Here is a 21,010-nt window from a genome sequence, read left to right as displayed (position 1 = left end):
GTCACCTCTCTGACTAGACTAAAATAAATGTAGCAAAGTACAGAGACATCCTTGATGTAAACCAACGATTCCCATCCAATCTGATGGAGCTTGAGAGGTGCTGCAAAGAGGAATGGGCCAAACTACCCAAAGATAGGTGTGCCAAGCTTGTGGCATTGTACTCAAAAATACTTGAGCTAAAATTGCTGCCAAAGGTGCATCAAAGTATTGAGCAAAGGTTGTGAATACTTATGTACAGTACATGTGATTTTTCTTTCTTTTTTTTCTTTTTTTTTTATAAATTTGCTCATTTAAAAAAAAAAAATTAACATTGTCATTATGGGGTCTGTAGAATTTTAGGGAGTAAAAATTAATTTTGGATTAAGGCTGTAACATAACAACATGTGGAAAATGTGAATACTTTCCGAATGCACTGTAACTGCAGCCTCTCACAGGCACAAACATCAAAAACACTTATGCACATCACAACCAAAGAATAAATCATACTTTTTGGGTGTGCTGCCGTCAATCATTCAGTTCCCAGTGGAATCTAAATATGAAAGTGGAGAACAAAAGGAAGCTTGAGGCCGTTCCAACATAAAAGCAAGGTTCATTCCGATAGGTGTTAGTGTACAAGTCATAAAAGCTGCAGCGTGCAGGTCTGGAAGAAGAAATCTTTCAGGCAAGGAGCTCACATGCTGACGTGATTTTTTTTATTCTTTTAAGCGGCGCTAAACTGCAGACTTTAAGTTGTTGTAAAAACACATTTACACCGCCGCCTGGATATGGAAAGTTATGTTTGACACATGCAAGCATCAAACACATTTTACAAGATGTGCCCGCTGGAGAATGTGACCTATTGTTCTGCTGGCCTGCACTTTGGCTGAGTCACACAACTTTCCCCACTGAAGACGTGAAGAAAATACGGCAGGCGGATGGGAAAGCATAAAACTAATCGCTGGATTAACCTGACCAGGAATTCTCACACACACACACACATCGTTGCACATTCCCATCAGCGCCAGCTAGCAAGACTCCTTGACAGCTGAGTCAGTGCTTTGCTACCTCCTAACGCTTACATACAAACAGCAGACAGGAAGTGGATTGTTATTGCCGTCTTCCTGCTTTCCTCTCCCTAAAATATGTCGAATTAACAAAGGCTCATTAGAGGCTCCTTGGCAAGGAATAGGATGCAAAACAAGAACATGTAGCTTTCAAATATTCCATCAATTAGTAGGAATAATCCTCATTGTGGCTTGTTTTGTTGAGGAGAGCAAACGTTAAGAAAAGCAGTCATCAGTGTACCACCATGTTAGTTATCCAAGAGCGGCTCGCCAGACGCTGGGGGGGGGAAAAAAAACAAGAGTGAAAATTCTCCCCCCGAGACGATGTCCACCACGTAGCACCTTATCTCGTTTAACAGGAGGAGACAAATAATACAAGAGATCATTTAGAATTTGATTTTGGGCCAATGGACATCCTTGGAAGACGTCCAAACCTTTATCAGGCAGCAAGGGAGGACGCAGGAATGAAGACAAAAAAATACAAAGAAAAAAAATGTGCAATCAGGCGGCAGCCGAGATTAAGAAGACAAACTTGCATTGTCGAGTGGATTAAATACTTGTTTGTGTTAATCTCGGTCATCAATAGTTCAAACTGCAGGCTGTCATTAGCATGCCAAAGCAACAGGTGGCGCTATAAGCCCTAACTAAATCAGAAGCCTGAAGAAAGTCCCTAAAACGACAGTGAAGTAGCTAAGAGTGTCTAAGAATAGTTGATTATTTGATTCAGAGGAGTCTTGTAAGACAAATCAACCTCGCAGTTGAATCGTCGACCCTTGGACGTTGAATACCTGGCCTCCAACATACAACGGGTGCGTAGGGTAGATGTTCCAAGATGGAGAACAATGGGCAGGTCAGCATGTGTTGCCGCACAGAAGCTCCCCCTCGGATACATAGCACGCAGTGCCACAGCGCGCCTGGGGTGGGCCAAATGGTAGGGCTCGCCGTAAATTGGACCCGGCGGCGTAGCTTCGACGAGTTTGCTTCGACAGGAAGCCACCCTCACTGCTTCTGTCTGGCAACAGTAATGCTCTTTCCGCTAGTTCACCTACACAAACCATGTATGAAAGTGTATTTTACTCAGTCAAATTCCTTGTGTTGTAGCATAAAAAAAAATCTTAACAAATCAGATTCTATGAACATATTTGGTCGACGACAGCCCCACAAGTAGCATTATATTTAAACTTCAAGTTAGTGACTTCTTTACACAACACAACAGGAAGTGAATTTGATTTTTTTTTTCTGCCAAAAAAGTATATTGTGTGTATTTTTTTTCATTTTTTTTTTCACATTCAACAATACTGTGATAACGATAACCGTGATAATTTTGGTCACAATAACCTTGATATAAAATTTTCATAAGGTTAAATTCCTAAATTTCTATTTTAGAAGTGTATTATAAAACTCGGCAGAAGTAATCAGTACCCCAACATGCTACGATTGGCCAAGTGTGAGTAAACCCTAAAAGGGTAAGCAAAAATCAAAAACTTCCCTTTAGAAAAATGGAATGAAATAAATCTAAATGTATAAAACCTGATTCTGTGTCGAGGCGCTACGTCAGTGTACCCTATGCCGTGTCACACCTCCCCTACATAACCCTCCCGCCTATTAGTGCGGCGCGCACCTTTAAAAAAACAATTTGACATTAAAGTACTGTTAACCATAAAAACTGTGATTGGTCAGTCTGTCCGACATTATTTCCTGTGTATACGACACTTTTACTAATGTCTTCTCCTCTGATTTTGTATCAACATTTGCAGTAAAAGTGATTGTTGTAACATCAAATAGTTCCAGATACAACAATCCTTGCCTATCTTAAATTGCCATTTTTGCTTGCAACAAAGCTAGTAAATAACAAGTGTCATGGTTTTTTTTAACTCAGTTGACTCGTTGAAAACAGCGCCCCTAGTGTTTTGTCAGAAAATTACACATTACGCACTAAACCCCCATGAAGCGCTATAAAGGATCAATATGGCATTGTAATAATAATAATAATGGATTAGATTTTATATCGCGCTTTTCTATTGTTAGATACTCGAAGCGCTTGTAGGAGATGGCGCAGTGACAACGCAGAAAAATTATCTCGGTTTAAGTGTGACTCACTTCTTCGGGGTACATTAAATGATAAATAAATGATAAATGGGTTGTACTTGTATAGCGCTTTTCTACCTTCAAGGTACTCAAAGCGCTTTGACACTACTTCCACATTTACCCATTCACACACACATTCACACACTGATGGAGGGAGCTGCCATGCAAGGCGCTAACCAGCACCCATCAGGAGCAAGGGTGAAGTGTCTTGCTCAGGACACAACGGACATGACGAGGTTGGTACTAGGTGGGGATTGAACCAGGGACCCTCGGGTTGCGCACGGCCACTCTTCCACTGCGCCACGCCGTCCCCTACATTCTGTTGTGTTAAAGTAATTGTCACTAATAATCTGTTCCACTGGGTTCTGTGTGAAAGGCTAATGCTGATTTACTGTTTGTTATGCGAGGTCTGGGATTGTTAGCTTGGACCAGCACCTGAAACTTTATTATCAACACTCGGCTTGACAAAGTGAACAGTGGCGCCCTCGTGTTTGCCGGCGACGCTTGTCACATCCCGTCTAAGCGCTGGCGGATAACGGCGCCCTCGTCATTTTTCCCTGCAAAAAGCTTTTTATCTGTTCTTTGAAGCATCGCCAGGGAAGAAGGGAGGGGGCTACATGGGGGGGAAGCTTTGCATGCAAATGAGGGAGGCTGGAGGATGAACGCCAACAGATTAATGGAAGCCGCATCACTCCTGAACCAACACTCAATCAGCGAGGGGAAATCATCCATACGTTCAATGAGGCTGAGCAGTGTGCAGGTGTAAAATCTACTCCAGTGCTTGTTCCTCATTCTTTGGAAAGATCCTCGCTGGGATGGCGTTCATCCAAGAGGAAGATGAACATTTCCTTCAATCCCAACAGCAACAAGTCAAATGTCTCCACCTGTGTCATCTCCTTTCTGCCGTTCGAAATTGTCAACGACAGGTTGACAGTTGACTTCACCAAGGTGACTCATCACCACACCCGGCTGGTAATAACCTGCTGTTAGATTCCCCAACACAAAACTCAACGCAGCAATTATTGCATAACGACATGTGTGTGATTCCACATCATGTGATACTAATAAACAATGGCATGATGAACAAAGTCTGACAAGGAGGTCATCTGTGGCCATTTTTATTGTCCCATGCTATTTTATTATATTTATTTTTGATATTACATTGCACTGTGTCCACATATTGTTAATATATAGTTGTGGTCAAAAGTTTACATACACTTGTAAAGAACCTATCGTCATTGCGGTCTTGAATTTCCAATCATTTCTACAACTCTTTTTTTTTTTTGTGATAGAGTGATTGGAGCAAATACTTGGTCACAAAAAACATTCATGAAGTTTGGTTCTTTTATGAATTTATTATGGGTCTACTGAAAATGTGACCAAATCTGCTGGGTCAAAGGTTTACATAATGCAATGTTAATATTTGGTTACATGTCCCTTGGCAAGTTTTACTGCAATAATGCGCTTTTGGTAGCCATCCACAAGCTTCTGGCAAGCTTCTGGTTGAATTTGTGACCACTCCTCTTGACAAAATTGGTGCAGTTCAGCTAAATGTGTTGGTTTTCTGACATGGACTTGTTTCTTCAGCATTGTCCACACGTTTAATTCAGGACTTTGGGAAGGCCATTGCAAAACCTTAATTCTAGCCTGATTTATCCATTCCTTTACCACTTTTGACGTGTGTTTGGTGTCATTGTCCTGTTGGAACATCCAACAGCGCCCAAGACCCAACTTCCAGGCTGATGATTTCAGGTTGTCCTGAAGAATTTGGGGGTAATCCTCCTTTTTCATTGTCCCATTTACTCTCTGTAAAGCACCAGTTCCATTGGCAGCAAAACAGGCCCAGAGCATAATACTACCACCACCATGCTTGACGGTAGGAATGGTGTTCCTGGGATTAAAGGCCTCACCTTTTCTCCTCCAAACATATTGCTGGGTATTGTGGCCAAACAGCTCAATTTTTGTTTCATCTGACCACAGAATCTTCCTCCAGAAGGTCTTATCTTTGTCCATGTGATCAGCAGCAAACTTTAGACGAGCCTTAAGGTGTCGCTTCTGGAGGAAGGGCTTCCTTCTTGCATGGTAGCCTCAGTCCATGGCGATGCAAAACATGCTTGACTGTGGACACTGACACAGGTGTCAGTGTCCACAGTCAAGCCACCAGCTTCATTCATTGCAGACCTGCTTTTTGGTGGTTCTCAGTTGACTCTAGATCATCCTGACCAATTTTCTTTCAGCAGCAGGGGATAGCTTATGTTTTCTTCCTGATTGTGGCAGTGACAAAACTGTGCCATGACTTTATACTTAAACTATTGTCTGCACAGTTGCTCTTGGGACCTTAAACTGCTTTGAAATGGCTCCAAGTGACTTTCCTGACTTGTTTAAGTCTATTTTTTTTTTTCCAGATCTGTGCTGGGTTCCTTTGACTTTCCCATTGTCGCGTTTATAATCGAATCTTATGACTGCATCACATTAGCCCTATTTAAATGGGCTCAGAGAAGTCAACAAGTGTCGTCAATCATAATCACTCACATGAAGTTAAGAGGCTATGCCATGAAGCTAATTTAATTGTAACTTTTGCACATCACCAAAATTGATTATGTATGTTGCTGTATGTATACCTTTGACCCAGCAGATTTGGTCACATTTTCAGTAGACCCATAATAAATTCATAAAAGAACCAAACTTAATGAATGTTTTTTGTGACAAACAAGTGTGTGCTCCAATCACTGTATCACAAAAAAATAAGAGTTGTAGAAATATTGGAAACTGAAGACAGCCATGACATTATGTCCTTCACAAGTGTATGTAAACTTTTGACCACGACACACAATTTGAATAATATACCATATCATATGTTATATAACAGATTACAAAGTCTGTTTGCACCCCGTACCCATGACTTTTTTCACAGGCTTTTGTGGTTTGGGATTTGTCTTTCGAAAATAGTCCCAAAATCACAATCATTGTCTCCTCTCCCATGTCTTCCTCGACATTGACTCTTTTTTTTTTACGTTAGTAAAGTGGTTGGTTGCAATGTTTTTTCTCCTTCTTCGATTTTGTTACATCACGTTTGTTCACGCGAAGTATCGGGCTCGGAGGGCCACACAAAAATATCAAAATTGCTCAATGCCTGATTTTGTATAAAAGTAAAAACAATGTCTTAAGATTTTGAAAAAATGTGTGTGTGTCTACCAGAATTCAGGTACACTTATTAAAGATTTAAAAAATTCCAGCTATATGCGATTAATTACAAGTTAACTCTTGCAAAAATGCAATTAGTCGCGATTAAGTATTTTAATCTTTTGACATCCCTAAAAATAAAGAATGAATATAAACATTTTAAGATGAAATTTATTATATTTAAATATATTACATCAAATGTAAAATAATGTGTCCAGCATATATTTAAAGATATGACAATTCATCATCTTTGTATTTCGTTATGATTTTCTTTTTCCCTATTAGAAAAATTAAGTGTGAGTAAGTGAACACATTTTCAATGACAAAATGAGAAACATAAGAGTTGTGTCAAAAATGATAGATAATATTAAACACATGGTGGAATGAATGATCAGTAATAAATATTCAATCCAATCTCAACCTAATTTCCACATCACTGCCATGTTATGTTGTTGTTTAATCCTTTGAGCCATCCATCAAATACAAATCAATACTACCGCCTTAGTGATGAATGGACATGGAGTCATGTTCGTGCAACAATCATTGTCCACTAAAATATTCCCTGAGGACGCACGGAATCTTCTCCACATACAACAATGGTGGCATAGGCCACTGTTTGCACACCAACTGACCTTCAGGTGCTGCAAAGATTAATGTGGCCTCCTCGCACAAATGGCATCTGCGGCCCGGGCACATTGGTCCGCTCGGACATGTTTTGACCTTCGACACAAGAAACGGAAGCGACGAGAAAAAAGGACACTAATGTTTACTTATGAGATCCACACTGATCGCTGAGGACGGCACTTTTTTTATTTTATTAATATGGTGGAAAGCAATAAATATTCAAAGAGAAAAGCATCTGTCTTCAGCTCGCAATCTTTTAGGAGACTGTGGGTGCCTCTGGCAAAAAGGAGAAATGTCGAGTTAAAACCTCCATCCACACCTGATATGAAACAATATGGCTACAATAATACTACTACTAATAATAATACTAATAATGACTGAATAATAATGATACCACATTTGCCACTGTGTCGATCAATTAGTTGGACCCGGCACGGATGAAGTGAGTCTGTCTGATGGCGTGTGTGGCAAAGCTAAAGATGAAGGCATCCAGCGTTTGGTATGTTCAGAGGTGCACACTGATTTGCATTTGAAGGCCTGCGCAGCATCGTCGGGTCTGACGGCTCGACTCTCTTTGATGTGCAAATGCAGCCACGGAGGGGAGGGAAGATTTGGGTGAAAATTGAGGCAAATCCACTGAAGCCGAACTTGAAGGCCGCCCCGGTGCCGTGTGGAAATAAAAAAGAGCTGCACGATGACGTAACGCACACAGAGGAAGTGCGTGAAAGCAGCATCCCTGCAGACAGAATGGGTCTGTTGGTGTTCATTCACTCAGACAAACTCAGCCTGATTGTTGCTCCCTCACAGCGAGCAACATGGCCGCTCAAAGCGGGGAGCATCTTCTATATTCTGATAGCAGTTTATAACTTCATCTCAGTCAAAGCCATTAAGTTTGTCATAATGGAAAATAATATTTATTGGCTTTTATGTTTCAGTACAAACAAAACACTAACGCCTCATGTACATTGCAATCCGACAGGGGGCAGCATACACTCAGATATCCAGCATATGTGCCTCGGTCGAAGAAAATACAGAGGAACGCCAACTTCCTTAGTATAGTGCAAAATGCAATACCTCTTTTTTGGGGAAGCTCGTAGGGCTGGACAATTAATACAATTTTAATTACGATTTCCATTATGGCTTATGAAAGAAAATATAATATTCAAAAAAAAAAGATTGATGGGCCATGCAATGTGCATGCAAATTCCAGGGCTTGTGACGGTGGAACAAATTAGTGAAAAGAGAGCATGTCTACGAGAAGTTTGGGATGTCACTATGGTTGCTCCTTTTTATTTGACACCATGCTAGTATGCCAAATCAATAATCACTAAACTCAATAAAAAAGTAAGACATACGTTTTCCGCGTTCACATAACCGCGAACTGAGTCACATAATTGACCAATAAAACGGAATCCGCTGATAAAAGCACACTAATATCAGGTAAATTGACATAAATGTGAGTGAAATGTTATGTAAGGCCAGGAAACATTTGTTCCAGACTGACTCCCACGCCATCTTAAACTGAACAATCAACGTTGAGACGGCACTAAACTACGAAGCTTACAAGAACAACCCACACACCCACACATTAAAAACACAAAAGGACATAAAATACATAAAAGGGCATATTGCTGATGCAACCAGCTGCCACTTATGTGGTGCCAAAAGTAAAAACGAAAAAAATTTGCAACGAAAAACACATATTGTGCACCATGCAAACAAACAACAAAACAAAACAAAACCACCATTTCAACACCCACATACACTGCGTTGGCCTCTGCTGTGATCCACGCCATCACTTGCTGGGGTTGGGGGCAGCACGGCCAGAGACAGGAACAGACCCAACAAAGCAACTAAGAAAGCCAACGTCATCCTAGGCTGCCCACTAGTAATGTAATGCTTAATGCTATTCAGGGTTGTCAAAAAAAATCATGAATCTCTGAATTTACAATATAAATGATTTTCATAGAAAAGGGGTTCTCTGCTTTCAGATAGACAATCTATGTGGATAAGCGCAAACCCTTGTCTATGGAGGTGCGTGTTAGCAAAAAGTGTTGAGTCTGAAATGTTTCTTTTTCTTCTAAGGCACTGTTTAGAACAAAGACTACCTATGTAATAAACTTTACATTTGTAACAGAAGTGTTTTTTATTTATTTTTATTTAAAAAAAAGAAGTAAAATTTAGAGGTAAGTGTTTTCATTGGACACTGATGCTCCATCTTTGTGCATAGAAGGCACATAAACATTTGATTGGAATTAGGGCTGGGCGATATATCGAATATACTCGATATATCGAATATACTCGATATATCGTGGATTTGTCTCTGTGCGATGCAGAAAATGACTATATCGTGAGTATTCGCGTATACAATCTCACGCAGTTGCTTTTAGCTGCGGGCATTACACTACAGGCTTTTCTCACTCTTTCTTGTCTCGCCTTCCTTCTCACAGAGACATTAAACAAGCGCACCTTGTTACATACGTCACATACTGTCGCGCGTGCAACGTCATACGCCCTCGCGTAACGTTAGCTGTGGTGCAAGTGGTAATACAAGAGAGAGAAGGTGAAAATCTGGCAACAAATGGAGGAAGAATTCATTCCCAAGCAAAACAGCACGGGGTCCATCGTCTGGCGGTGGCTTCAAGCGGGAAGATGTTGAACAAACAACCGTAATATGTCAAGTATGCGGCAAAAGCGTTGCTACAAAAAGTAGCGCACTACTAATTTGTAGCATCATTTGAAAAGTCACCCGCTAGACAATGAAGAGTGCTTGAAACTCCGCATGTCAACATCTCGGCCAGTGCCACACCCAACAAAATGCCGAAGCAAGCCTGGCGTCTTCCATTTCCAGATCAACACCGTATGAAAAAAATAGTCAACAAAAGAAGGAGATAACGTCCGCAGTAACCTACCACATAGTGAAGGACGTACACTATTTGAATTCCTATTATGCAGCTCATTTTTATTTGACAGTTATTGAAATATCTTGTGTGACATCATGCACAAAAGTGCACTTTATTTGTTTTAAACTATTGTAGTGGCGTTCTGTACAAAAAGTGCACTTTAATTTAGTGTTGTTTTGATATGTCATCTTAGTGACATCATGCACAAAAGTGCACTAATAGCTTGTTTTAAAATGTCTCTGACAATCTTGCACTATCTGTTTTGGAAATGACATGAGTGTTTGTGCCACTGCTTAATAAATACAGTTTTGGTAAATTGACTTAGTTGTGATATCACTCTCTGCATGAAAGTTTAAAATGAGCATATATTAATGCAGTATGAACAAGAATGTTTTAATGTAGACACATAAAATCATCATACTGCTGTGATTATATGCATCAAGTGTTCATTCAAGGCCAAGGCAAAATATGAAGACTTATATCGTGACATGGCCTAAAAATAGAGATATTAATAAAAGGCCATATCGCCCAGTCCTATTGGGAATAATAGAACATTTTATTTAGCGCAAACACAGCAACGCCTCATCCTGATTGGAGCTGACTCACAAGATCAAACGCTCAAGAGTTTCCTCCTACTACTTTCTTACAGCATGACCTCCCCCTCCTTTCTGCGGCGGTTGTTCCCGATAACCACACAAAGGCTTCATGAAGTCATCAATATGCAAATTAGGGACAAACATTTTCCAGGAATCTTGGCGGCCGAGACGGGGACACGGACATGGAGAGTGACGTTGTTGTGCAGCCGGCAGAGGAAGCAGTCACTTTGCATTTGCTGCTTTCATGTTTACGTGACGCGGCAAAACTGGGTCCGACCGGTTTGTCCCCGCAGGCCTTGGTCAGTCCATGTCTGATGCACGACGTCAATCATTCCTCACACACTTTTACTGTAAACATTTCCAGCCGTGTCCTGGATGAGTACACACTCTGCAGTGAAAGATTAACGTGGAAAAACAACAATTGTGACACTTAGTGCTCCCAGGATAGGCGATAATAACAAGGTTGTTAATGCAAACAACAAATTGTAAAAGTACAACTTCTGTTGTGTAAAAGGAGTAGGGATTCGTTCTCACGGGCTCCTACTGCAGTGATGTGATTTCTAGTGACAGCCTTCACTTCCTGGCGTGCACACAAACATTCCAAAGAAAGCAGACAAGTGCGATGAAGGAACGACTACGAGCAAAAATGCCTTCCACCTCCTGCTTCCTGCAGGAATTCCCCTGTCAAACTTGAAGTGTTAGCCATAGTTAAACTTGAAGCTTAGCCATCACCTATTAGAGGTGAAGTAGAGACGCCCTGCACTAATGAACATGTTTTAACTATTTTGCTTTCTTTTAGCTTCCATCAAAACAACTCAAGTGAATTAACCAGAGGAGCTTCTACTGTAAGACATTACAGGAGTATACTATTGGCTAACCCCACAACAACACAAGTTAGTTGACCTGATGAGCATATATACTAGACGCTATGAAATCATTATTTTTACAGTTATGGCCGAAGTTATATGGGGAGTATCTATACTGGGCATTATGGTAGCCTACTATTAGCCATCGTCACAACAATACAAGTTATCAAAGCAGAGGAGCATCTATAATAGGCATTATGATAACCTTCTTTTAGATATCGTCACAGATAAATAATTCACAACAACTAAATTTTTTCAACCAGGAGCATATAATCGTCATTATGGTAACTTTCTTTTAGATATTGTCACAACACCAGAAGGCATTTAACCAAAGGAGCATCTACACTAGGCATTATGGTAGCCTTCTCCAACCTATTGTCACAACAACACAAGCTTTTTAACCAAAGAAACATCTATAATAGGCTATGGCAGCCTTCTTTTAGATTTCGTCACAACACACACGTTATTTAACCAAGGAGCATTTATATTAGACTTTAAGGTAATATGATTTTTATAGTTATGGCAAAAGTTAAAGGAGCGTATGTACTGTGCATTACGTTATTTCCTTTTATAACCTATTGTCAAAACAAGCTATCTAATCAGAATAGTATCCACAATAGACATTATGGGAGACTTCTTTGCGCTATTATCCAATTACATAAACTATTTAGTTAAAAGGAACATCTATACTAAACATTGAAGTAAAAAATACAGCGCTAATGCCAACCGGCAATACACTTTGACCTCAGTGAACTCGATAGTGTCGTCAAACAAGTCTGTTTTCCACATTCCTAGTGTTGCCTAAACCTATCCACTCATGTTGTCCTTACACTGACAGACCTCATTTGCATTTTATTGCCAATCGGGACGCCGTCTTGACTTTCACCAGACAGAAGAAACGGAATAAAGTTTGACATGCCTTCAGTGTCCATAAATGGATTGATGATAGTTTCACTGTCATGTTGTTACATCACAATATTTCACTCTTACATAAGATACAACAAATACCTAAGAGAGACTTACCTTTATCAGTGGATGAATTAACTACAAACTATGGCTTATATATATCCCTCCTGCTACATATTTAGCTTGCTTATCTATCTAAATATATATATATATATATATATATATATATATATATATATATATATATATATATATATATATATATATATATATAATTTTCATAAATAGATTAAAGTTTTCACAAACAAATAATTTGTAATGACTCATTACACACAAATTATATTTTGTTACATAGTTGTTTTTGTCGTTATTTTGCATCAGTGACAAACTTATGCAATGATCATGAAAGGATCAGTCTGATGTCGACTATCAATATATCCCACCAACTTCCACCTTGTGGACACCAGCCCTTCAACATTTGGTATAACATTTTATGCACATTTATAAAAATAAAAAAATAAAAAACGTAAATTATATATTTGCTATGCTATTTAGGATTGAAGTTGAATGATAAATTTGAATTGTTTTTAGACAATTAACTTTCTGAGGAATATTTTGTACTGGTGGGCACAAACTGCTATTAAATTGTGACGAACAGAGAGAGCATTAAAATACGATGAATTGTTCAAGCAAGAATTTATCCCAAAAACATGTGATAGCGCAGTGCTTCTTAAATATTTTCTTTCAAACACCCCTCTGAAGTTAATGCTTTACTATTTTTTTATGTATCAAGATAGTTCTTTACGAACAGTAAAGATGCTATTATGACATTGCCTCGAAGACATGTGCACGGGAGGGAATATGTTTTGGAATTGGGCCAGTTGATATAAAATTTGCAATAAAAGTTAAAAATAGTGTTGGACTTTGAGTGATTTCTTATGGATTTTACAATACATGATATTACTTTAATTTGTTTTAAAGTTAAAGTTAAAGTACCAATGATTGTCACACACACACTAGGTGTGGCGAAATTATTCTCTGCATTTGACCCATCACCCTTGATCACCCCCTGGGAGGTGAGGGGAGCAGTGGGCAGCAGCGGTGGCCGCGCCCGGAAATCATTTTTGGTGATTTAACCCCCAATTCCAACCCTTGATGCTGAGTGCCAAGCAGAGAGGTAATGGGTCCCATTTTTATAGTCTTTGGTATGACTCGGCCGGGGTTCGAACTCACAACCTACCGATCTCAGGGCGGACACTCGAACCACTAAGCCACTAAAAAAAAAACTTATTTTTACGGTGTGGTGGCTATAATTTTGCCATGGCAGTGCGCCATGATCAATTACACTTCGGGAAAACCTTCTTGTTTATGTATCCGTATGTATCAAGACATACACTATTACTCTAGAGCAATGCTTCCCCCCTCCCAGGTAAAGAATTGTTAAGTGGTTTCTTTTTAGAACAGATCTAAATTGAACTTTGAAGAAAATATTTTTCAAAAAACTAAACAGATGAAACATTTTAGCTGTTATAGCAAATTCTAGCATATTTACTCTGATGATTTTACTCTTATGTGGATCAATATGCATCGTTCTAATCTAATAAAATTGTCCAATAGAGAGCTTCTTATAAAAGACAAAACCTCTGTCTTAACACTTTAGTCAATAAAAATTAAGCATAACATAGCACGCAAATAAATGAACTCCATCTTTGAGATCTATAAAGTATTATCTTAAATCTTCTGTCTTGAATAAAACACTTGAGATGACTATAGTTTTATGGGTGGATGATTTTCCACTGTTTGGGCACCACATCTTTAGCTTGGTGCAGAGCGAGCACTTTGGTAATCGTTTTCCACTGAGCTTCTTTCCTATCATACATGGTACTTTGTGTAAATGATTCCACCACAGCAAGCTGATTTTTAGCGGGAGTTTGTTGTTGGTTGTCACAATCTTGTTTGCCTTGTTAAGAGCTGCATTTCCCCGCACTCGGCTGTACGCGTCAATATCGGATTGTGGAATAAGTTTGTTGTGCAGCTGCCTTTTTCAAACAAACTTTGCAGCGCGCAGTCACGTCTGTTGCTGCGAATCTAAACCACTGACAACACTACTCTTTTCTTTGGAACAAACGTCTCGCTCCTGTTTGTGTTAGCATTAGCCAAGTTTTGCAGGGCGTGTCAATCTCTGCTAAGGAAGTAAGCTCCGGAAGCTCCTGGTGGTAAAAAAAAACGCCGGAGCAAGAAAAGTAAAACTTCCGGTTTTTGTTTTTTTTGTTTTTTTTTAAATAATTCGCAAAATTAAACTAGAATTTATATTTTAAAAAATGAATTATTGCCTAGGCCTAGTTATTACACTATTGCCTCTCACGCCTCACCACACATATTTGAGAAGAACTGGGTTAGTGTAAAGCAGTGTTTTTCAACCACTGTGCCATGAAATAGTCTGGTGTGCCGTGGGAGATTATGATATTTCACCTAATTGGGTTAAAAATATTTTTTGCAAACCAGTAAATATAATCCGCAAATGTGCCATTGTTGAGTGTCTGCACTGTCTAGAGCTCGGCAGCGTAACCATGTAATACTTGTAGATGTTTGTCGTGATCACAATATGCAGACGACAGTGGGAGGCAGTGTGCAGGTAAAAAAGGTATTGAACGCTTAAACCAAAAATAAACAAAAAGGCGAGTGCCGCTAAGAAAAGCCATTGAAGCTTAGGGATGGTTATGCGAAATTAAACTAAAACTGAACTAGCTGCAAAGTAAACAAAAACAGAATGCTGGACGACAGCAAAGACTTACAGCGTGTGGAGCAGACGGCGTCCACAAAGTACATACTCAGTGGCCTAGTGGTTAGAGTGTCCGCCCTGAGATCGGTAGGTTGTGAGTTCAAACCCCGGCCGAGTCATACCAAAGACTATAAAAATGGGACCCATTACCTCCCTGCTTGGCACTCAGCATCCATCCATCCATCCATTTTCTACCGCTTATTCCCTTTGGGGTCGCGGGGGGGCGCTGGAGCCTATCTCAGCTACAGTCGGGCAGAAGGCGGGGTACACCCTGGACAAGTCGCCACCTCATCGCAGGGCCAACACAGATAGACAGACAACATTCACACTCACATCCACACACTAGGGCCAATTTTTAGTGTTGCCAATCAACTTATCCCCAGGTGCATGTCTTTGGAGGTGGGAGGAAGCCGGAGTACCCGGAGGGAACCCACGCAGTCACGGGGAGAACATGCAAACTCCACACAGAAAGATCCCGAGCCCGGGATTGAACCCCAGACTACTCAGGACCTTCGTATTGTGAGGCAGCATCAAGGGTTGGAATTGGGGGTTAAATCACCAAAATGATTCCCGGGCGCGGCCACCGCTGCTGCCCACTGCTCCCCTCACCTCCCAGGGGGTGATCAAGGGTGATGGGTCAAATGCAGAGAATAATCTCGCCACACCTCGTGTGTGTGTGACAATCATTGGTACTTTAACTTTAACTTTAACATCCGTACATGACAATCAACAATGTCTCCACAAAGAAGGATAGCGTTCGCACAACTTAAATAGTCTTGATTGCGAAAACAAACCAGGTGCGGGGAATAGCGTTCAAGGAAGACATAAAACTGCTACAGGAAAATACCAACAAAACAGGAAAAGCCACCAAAAATAGGCGCGCACGACAAGAACTAAAACACTACACGCAGGAAAACACCAAAACCGTCAAAATAAGTTACGGCGTGATGTGACAGGTCGTGACAGTACACCTACTTTGAGACAAGACCTATAGCGATGCATGCTTGGTTATGGTTTGAATTCATATCCAACAATTGCGAGAGCGACTTTTTACTGTCGGAGTTTCATTTTTTAATGTTTTCTGCTGGTGGTGTGCCTCTGGATTTTTTCAATGAAAAAAATGTGCCTTGGCTCAGAAAAGGTTGAAAAGCACTGGTGTAAAAAAGGCAGTGTGACGTCACGGGATCCAAGATGGAGGACTCACCTCATTGGACGGCATGCTGACAACACCTGTTGACCTCCTCTTCTCCCGCAGCTTCCTCTTCTCGATCTGACATTTCCCCTTCCTGGCGCTGGGACCGGAGCTTTTCTTCTCCTTACCGGGAGAGGGGCTCTCCGGGGCCGCCGCGGGGCCGCCGTCCGTCTGCGACGCAACCTTCTTCAGGTTGCCCGTCGGCTGCGGCGTGTCCTCCGCCGCGAGGCTGCTGTTGCTGGCGGCGGCGATGTCGCCCAACATCTTGGCTCTCATTTTCTCCCGCTTCGCCTTCCACTCCTCCAGGAAGTCGGTGGCGGCGTTCGACTTGGAGCCGCCGGTTGCCATGAAGCTCGTAAACTAGCTTGTTGTTGCCAAGGTGGCGAAACAATTCACGAAGTCTGTAAACTTTCGCTCCTTGTCAAACTCGCCACATTCCTCACTGCCTGCAGACCGGAAGAAGGAAGTCGAATTAAAACATAAAACATCAACGACTCCTCGGTCGCTCGTGTCGTTTGTGACGTAAACTAATTTTTAAAGTGAGCCCGGGTCGGTAAAAACAACACAAAGTAGTGGGTGTAGTGCCAGATAGGTTGAAGACTCACCTGTAAAAGTTCGTTTTGTTCGCTGAAAGGTTCCGACCAGGTGTGCCCGACGCCTGCTTGACTGAATGGCGCTTCGTCCCCACGCTCTGCGCAGCCTGCCCTCCGGAGCCTCGCGGGGAAGCCCGGAAATAGCCGAAGACGTCCGAGTGGAGCCGAATCACACTCCTGTTGTTTTTATGACCGAATACTCCCACATAAAGATTGATTGATCGAAACTTTTATTAGTAGATTGCACAGTACAGTACATATTCCGTACAATTGACCACTAAATGGTAACACCCGAATACGTTTTTCAACTTGTTTAAGTCGGGATCCACGTTAATCAATTCATGGTAGATTGACAGCAGTGTGTTTAAGCAGGCCCGGCCCTAACCAATCTGGCGCCCTAGGCAAGATTTTAGGTGGCGCCCCCCCACATCGGCAGTGAAGTGTATATACTCACAAGAAACCGAATAGCTTTGTCTTTGACCTTTTTTTTTTACTTAAAGAAAGCAAATTAACAATCAGAATAGTTAACAAGATTAAAAAAAATATGAATAAATAAATTAATGCAAAAAATAAAATATATGAAATACAATATTTTTTACATACATATTGCTTAATTAACATTAATGATGTGCACTTTAACAACTAGGCTTACAACTATACCTAATATATAAAGGGGTGGAAAAGTGACTATTACCTGCAGGGCAAACATTAGCTAACCAGAAGGCAATAACAATGTAAACAAAAAACACCTGCTTAAAAGATCTAATACAAATGTCCCTGAGGAATGAAAGGCGGGAGTACTGTAATTACCTAACGTTACATTATTATTTTCCATAACAATTTAGCCCCCTCCACAATATTAACCCGTCGTTAAAACAGAACTAGCTATTTATTGATTAGCAATTGCCGAATCATGTAACATTAGCTTAGTGCTAAAAAGCCAGGTTATTATCACATTCTGTAACAGACAAATAATTTCATGTAGGCTAACGTTACCTACCTGCTACCTCTGTCTTTTCTCGTTTCTCCTCCTCTTCTTTTCTCTTTTTTCTTCCCTGGGCACCTGACAGTTTTGGCCGTTTTGACATCTTGTGTTGATTTTTTGATGTGGTGACGTCCAAAAAGAGTCATGGTACGGGAAGGGAGGGGGCGCACCGTCCGGGGGGGGGGGCGTAATATTGTAACAAATAATATTTCTATTATATAGGCTTTACTTTGCATTTTAATTAACGTGGGATTATTTTTTGTATTTAGAAATAATAGTACCAACTTTTTTTTTTTTTTTCTCCAACATTTGTGGCACTGGCGTGGCGCCCCCTGATGGACGGCGCCCTTAGCATTTGCCTATATGGCCTATGCCACGGGCCGGCCCTGTGTTTAAGGCAAACGTGCCTCTTCGAGTGGGACATTTTTCATAATTGGATTATTTAAGACAGTGGTCCTTAACCTTGTTGGAGGTACCGAACCCCACCAGTTTCATATGTGCATTCACCAAACCCTTCTTTAGTGAAAAATAAAATGTTTTTTTTTGTTTGTTTTTTCAAATTCAAGACAAAATTATTTGTTTTTGGTAACACTTTAGTATGGGGAACATATTCTAAGTAACAAAGACTTAATTTAGAGTTTTTTGGACACTAGGGGAACATATTCTAAGTAACAAAGACTTAATTTAGAGTTATTTGGACACTAGGGGAACATATTCTGAGTAACAAAGACTTAATTTAGAGTTATTTGGACACTAGAGGAACATATTCTAAGTAACAAAGACTTAATTTAGAGTTTTTTGGACACTGGGGAACATATTCTAAGTAACAAAGACTTAATTTCGAGTTATTTGGACACTAGGGGAACATATTCTAAGTAACAAAGACTTAATTTCGAGTTATTTGGACAGTAGGGGAACATATTCTAAGTAACAAAGACTTAATTTAGAGTTTTTTGGACACTAGGGGAACATATTCTAAATAACAAAGACTTAATTTAGAGTTATTTGGACACTAGGGGAACATATTCTAAGTAACAAAGACTTAATTTAGAGTTTTTTGGACACTAGGGGAACATATTCTAAGTAACAAAGACTTAATTTAGAGTTATTTGGACACTAGAGGAACATATTCTAAGTAACAAAGACTTAATTTAGAGTTTTTGGACACTGGGGAACATATTCTAAGTAACAAAGACTTAATTTAGAGTTTTTTGGACACTGGGGAACATATTCTAAGTAACAAAGACTTAATTTAGAGTTATTTGGACACTAGGGGAACATATTCCAAGTAACAAAGACTTAATTTAGAGTTATTTGGACACTAGGGGAACATATTCTAAGTAACAAAGACTTAATTTAGAGTTATTTGGTTAGGGTTAGAGGGTTAGGGTCAGGGTTAGAGGGCTAGGGTTACAATAAGGCCATGCCGAATAAGGCATTAATAAGTACTTAATAATGACTAGTTAAGAGCCAATATGTTACTAGTTTGCATGTTAATAAGCAACTAATTAATGGTGAATATGTTCCCCACACTAAAATGTTACCATGTTTTATTACTGGTGCATAAAATGAACCGTGCATGAACATCACCTTGTTCAAAGAACAAAACCAACACAGTGCATAAACTCACAACAAATTACACACCTGCAAATCAGTGTGACTTCTGCTGTTGCCGTATCCGTAATATGCCGATAGGGAGAAGTTTTTATTTACACGATGAGTCGGGTGTGTCTTGACCTCCGCCGAACCCCTGAGCCCGACTCACCGAACCCCTAGGGTTCGATGGAACCCAGGTTAAGAACTACTGATCTAAGAGCAGCTATTTTATATGTCAGCGGGGACCAAAGGGAAAAAACAAAATTAAACCAAAACAAAGGAAAAAAGGCTTCGCTGTTGATACTAATAACAGTACTCTGTTGTTAAATATGTCTGTTTTATTTATATCTACTACATCATGGGTGTCAAACTCTGGCCCGCAGTGTAATTTCATTTGGCCCTTGAGGCGATATCAAATCAACACTAGAGCTGGCCCGCCGATTATATACAGCGGCGGTGTCGCGGTAACACCGCATTCACCGCTAATTCTCATACTTGCCAACCCTCCCGGGAGACTCCCAAATTTCAGTGCCCCTCCTGAAAAATTTGCCCCGAACTGTCGTCACGTCAGCTTTTCATCCAGTCCAACGGCACGCCCCCAAGACTGTGGTCCGGGTGGACTACGAGATATAATGACTGATGACCACCTTCGTTCGATAATGAAGGTTGCCTCAGCTCAAAGCCTGAGCCCCGACATTAATGAACTAGCATCCAAGAAAAGATGGCAGGTATCTCATACTTGCCAACCCTCCCGAATTTTCCGGGAGACTCCCGAAATTCAGCGCCTCTCCCGAAAACCTCCCGGGACAAATATTCTCCTGAAAATCTCCCGATTTTCAGCCGGAGCTGGAGGCCACGCCCCCTCCAGCTCCATGCGACCTGAGTGAGGACAGCCTTTTTTCATGACGGGAGGACAACAGGGTGACAAGAACTAAATCATCCAGACTAGAGATAAATAAATAAATAAATAAATAAATAATGATAAATGGGTTATACTTGTAAACTGTATTATTATGTTTATCTTACCTAAAAATAAATATATACATTAATTTAAAAAAAATAAAAATGTTTTACTATATTTTACTAAAAACATCAAAATTAATTATATTTTTATTTGTATTTTTTCTGACTCCTTATTACACTCAGCCATAGAATTATACAGCAAAACAAACATATTTGAAATAATTAATTTTAAATGATCATAATAATTCATTTAAAATGACCATATTTAATTATTAAAATAATTGCTTGTTTATCAACAACTTTAACATTTTATTCATTACATTTTGAAGCTCTCAGAAGCCAAGTTATGTTATATTCCTTAATATTTATTTATGCAAGTTTGAAGTATCAATTATCTAAACACAGTTTTGTTTGCATATTTTCAGGATGTAGATATATATATATATATATATATATCCATCCATCCATTTTCTACCGCTTATTCCCTTTTGGGGTCACGGGGGGCGCTGGAGCCTATCTCAGCTACAATCGGGCGGAAGGCGGGGTACACCCTGGACAAGTCGCCACCTCATCGCAGGGCCAACACTGATAGACAGACAACATTCACACTCACATTCACACACTAGGGCCAATTTAGTGTTGCCAATCAACCTATCCCCAGGTGCATGTCTTTGGAGGTGGGGGGAAGCC

General features: G+C 40.2%; 1 protein-coding gene across 1 annotated transcript in view; it reads right to left on the bottom strand.

Annotated features, from left to right (window-relative positions):
- The window catches only part of pawr (PRKC, apoptosis, WT1, regulator), a 53,752-nt gene extending 36,797 nt beyond the window's left edge, over positions 1 to 16,955 (bottom strand). Inside the window, exons 1-2 of the mRNA XM_061959645.2 lie at positions 16,789 to 16,955; positions 16,196 to 16,629 (exon numbers count right to left, since the gene is read on the bottom strand). Coding sequence (XP_061815629.1) covers positions 16,196 to 16,531 — 336 coding nt within the window. The 5' untranslated portion in view covers positions 16,532 to 16,629; positions 16,789 to 16,955. The remainder of the gene's footprint in view (positions 1 to 16,195; positions 16,630 to 16,788) is intronic.
- Positions 16,956 to 21,010: the final 4,055 nt, after the last annotated feature.

The sequence above is a fragment of the Nerophis lumbriciformis genome, linkage group LG05 (genome assembly GCF_033978685.3).
Source record: "Nerophis lumbriciformis linkage group LG05, RoL_Nlum_v2.1, whole genome shotgun sequence".
In the NCBI taxonomy this organism is placed as follows: domain Eukaryota; kingdom Metazoa; phylum Chordata; class Actinopteri; order Syngnathiformes; family Syngnathidae; genus Nerophis; species Nerophis lumbriciformis.
Note: the sequence above shows the minus strand (reverse complement) of the source record. Positions and strands in the feature narration are given on the sequence as shown.